Below are 2,679 nucleotides of genomic sequence, written 5' to 3'. Positions count from 1 at the left end.
ATAGATGGATAGATGGATGATAGATGGATGGATAGATGGATGGATAGATAGATGGATAGATGGATGGATAGATAGATGGATGGATAGATAGATGGATGGATGGATGGATGGATGGATAGATGGATGGATGGATAGATGGATGGATAGATGGATGGATAGATGGATAGATGGATGGATGGATAGATAGATAGATAGATAGATGGATGGATAGATGGATGATAGATGGATGGATAGATGGAGGGATAGATAGATAGATAGATAGATAGATAGATAGATGGATGGATAGATGGATGGATAGATGGATGGATGGATGGATGGATAGATGGATGGATAGATGGATAGATGGATAGATGGATGGATGGATGGATGGATGGATGGATGGATAGATAGATGGATGGATAGATGGATGGATAGATAGATAGATGGATGGATAGATGGATGGATAGATAGATGGATGGATGGATAGATAGATGGATGGATAGATGGATGGATGGATAGATAGATGGATGGATGGATAGATGGATAGATAGATGGATAGATGGATGGATAGGATGGATGGATAGATGATGGATAGATGGATGGATAGATGGATAGATGATGGATAGATGGATAGATGGATGGATGGATGGATGGATAGATGGATGGATGGATAGATGGATGATAGATGGATAGATAGATGGATGGATAGATGGATGGATAGATAGATAGATAGATAGATAGATGGATGGATAGATGGATGGATGGATGGATGGATAGATGGATGGATGCATAGATGGATGGATAGATAGATAGATAGATAGATAGATGGATGGATAGATGGATGGATAGATAGATGGATGGATAGATAGATAGATAGATAGATGGATGGATAGATGGATGGATGGATGGATGCATAGATGGATGGATAGATAGATAGATGGATAGATAGATGGAAAGATGGATGATAGATGGATGGATAGATAGATGGATAGATGGATGGATAGATAGATGGATAGATAGATGGATAGATAGATGGATGGATAGATAGATGGATAGATAGATGGATAGATAGATGGATGGATAGATGGATGGATAGATGCATGGATGGATAGATAAATGTTTGTGTTGCAGCAGCATAAAAAACACAAGGCAATGTACATAAGAGAAATTAAGACACAGAAATAAACAGTCAAATATATTTCAGAAATAAAAATAGCATTAAAAAACATACATGTGGAAATACAAATTTCCAGTAACAAATATAATGCTGGATATTATTGAGCAAGAATGGATTATTCAATATGAAATAGAACATGAATGTAAAATGTCCAGTGGGGTTTTGAGTCCAGTTATCAAGAGAAGCTATGGAGCAGACGGTTACCAAGCTCACACTTACTTCTTCTCTTCTCCTCCTTGCTTTGTGTCTTAGGACCTTCAGGAGGAGGTGGCGAAGGAGGGCGGGGAGCTTCAGAGACTCCAGAGTCAGAGATCCAAGGTCCAGGAGGCGTTAGAGGAGCTGGACCAACAGAAAGGCTCTCTGGAGGAGCAGCTCAATCATATTCGCCAGCAGACCAACCAAGAGTCCAATCTGGTGGGTTTAGGAGATGTCTCTTTTCATGGCTGCTTCTTTGATTTCGTTACTTGAATCAGAATCAGGTTTATTACCAGGTAGGAATTTGACTTGGTGTTGTGGTGCATACATCAAATAAAACAACAATTAAAAACACAGATAGAAACTATTTGAAGAAAACTATAATAACGTAAAAAAAAAATTTAAAAAAATTTAAATAGGCTTTATAAACGTAGACACTAGTGAAAAATATATTACTTTATTACCAAGGCTGGAACAGAACAGAAATATATTATATATATTACAGGGCTCGACATTATCAACGACCCGCTGGCCCGGAATCACTTTTTAGACCCCCCGGGCAAGCATAACGTACTTTCCACTTGCTAGGGCCACTAAAAATATTGCTTTAAAAAAAAAAAAATGCTCCTGTGGTCTTGGCAGTTTGACAAGCAATTTTATTACATTGTTTCATTTTTTTATGCTACAACATAGCGTTTCGTTAGGCAGTTGTTGTTGGATGACAATCAGCTGTTTTTGCTGCGCTCCTTCACTACAGACTCTAGCGCCACCTAACCATTCGCCAAAATGTTTTTAATACCAGCGGTAACCGGCCAAAAAACAATCTTCAAATAAAAGAAAGTCACCGGAGGAGTTAAAGGAGAGTGACAGGGAGTATGAGAAGAAGAGGAGAGAGAAAGTTTCAACCAGCTTGATCGATGGAGTTGGCTTCTATATGATGATATCAACAAGGTCTTTTGTCGGCTCTGTACATCAATGCTGACAAGTAAGTGAAGAGTAGAAAATATAAAGGTATTGGCTTTAGGGAAATGTCCCAGCAGTTTAGGATAATGAAGGTTCTAATCTAATCTATTACATATCTAACTCCTAATGACAGGAAGGCAGAAAGTGTATTATACAAATAATAATATTCTTAGCAGAAATGTCACCCTCCTTTTTTCTTTAACAATGACCACAATATAATAATTTTAATAAACCAAATATGAACAATTGAGGAAAATGAGGAAGAACTGATGATTCAAATGTTGTAGTACAAGTAGTAATGTAGTTTGTGCATAAATTACTATTGCAACAAATGTGTTCATTTTCTTCATTATTAGGGTGGATCT

At 37.6% G+C, this 2,679-nt stretch overlaps 1 protein-coding gene across 1 annotated transcript in view; it reads left to right on the top strand.

Moving 5' to 3' along the window:
* Positions 1 to 1,646, top strand: part of LOC104957342 (epidermal growth factor receptor substrate 15-like) — a 3,403-nt gene extending 1,757 nt beyond the window's left edge. The window contains exon 2 of the mRNA XM_010784964.1: positions 1,409 to 1,646. Coding sequence (XP_010783266.1) covers positions 1,409 to 1,624 — 216 coding nt within the window. The 3' untranslated portion in view covers positions 1,625 to 1,646. The remainder of the gene's footprint in view (positions 1 to 1,408) is intronic.
* Positions 1,647 to 2,679: the final 1,033 nt, after the last annotated feature.

Source organism: Notothenia coriiceps, unplaced genomic scaffold (genome assembly GCF_000735185.1).
Source record: "Notothenia coriiceps isolate Sejong01 unplaced genomic scaffold, NC01 NC01_scaffold00026811, whole genome shotgun sequence".
Classification (NCBI taxonomy): Eukaryota; Metazoa; Chordata; class Actinopteri; order Perciformes; family Nototheniidae; genus Notothenia; species Notothenia coriiceps.
This window is presented reverse-complemented; position numbering and strand designations above follow the sequence as displayed.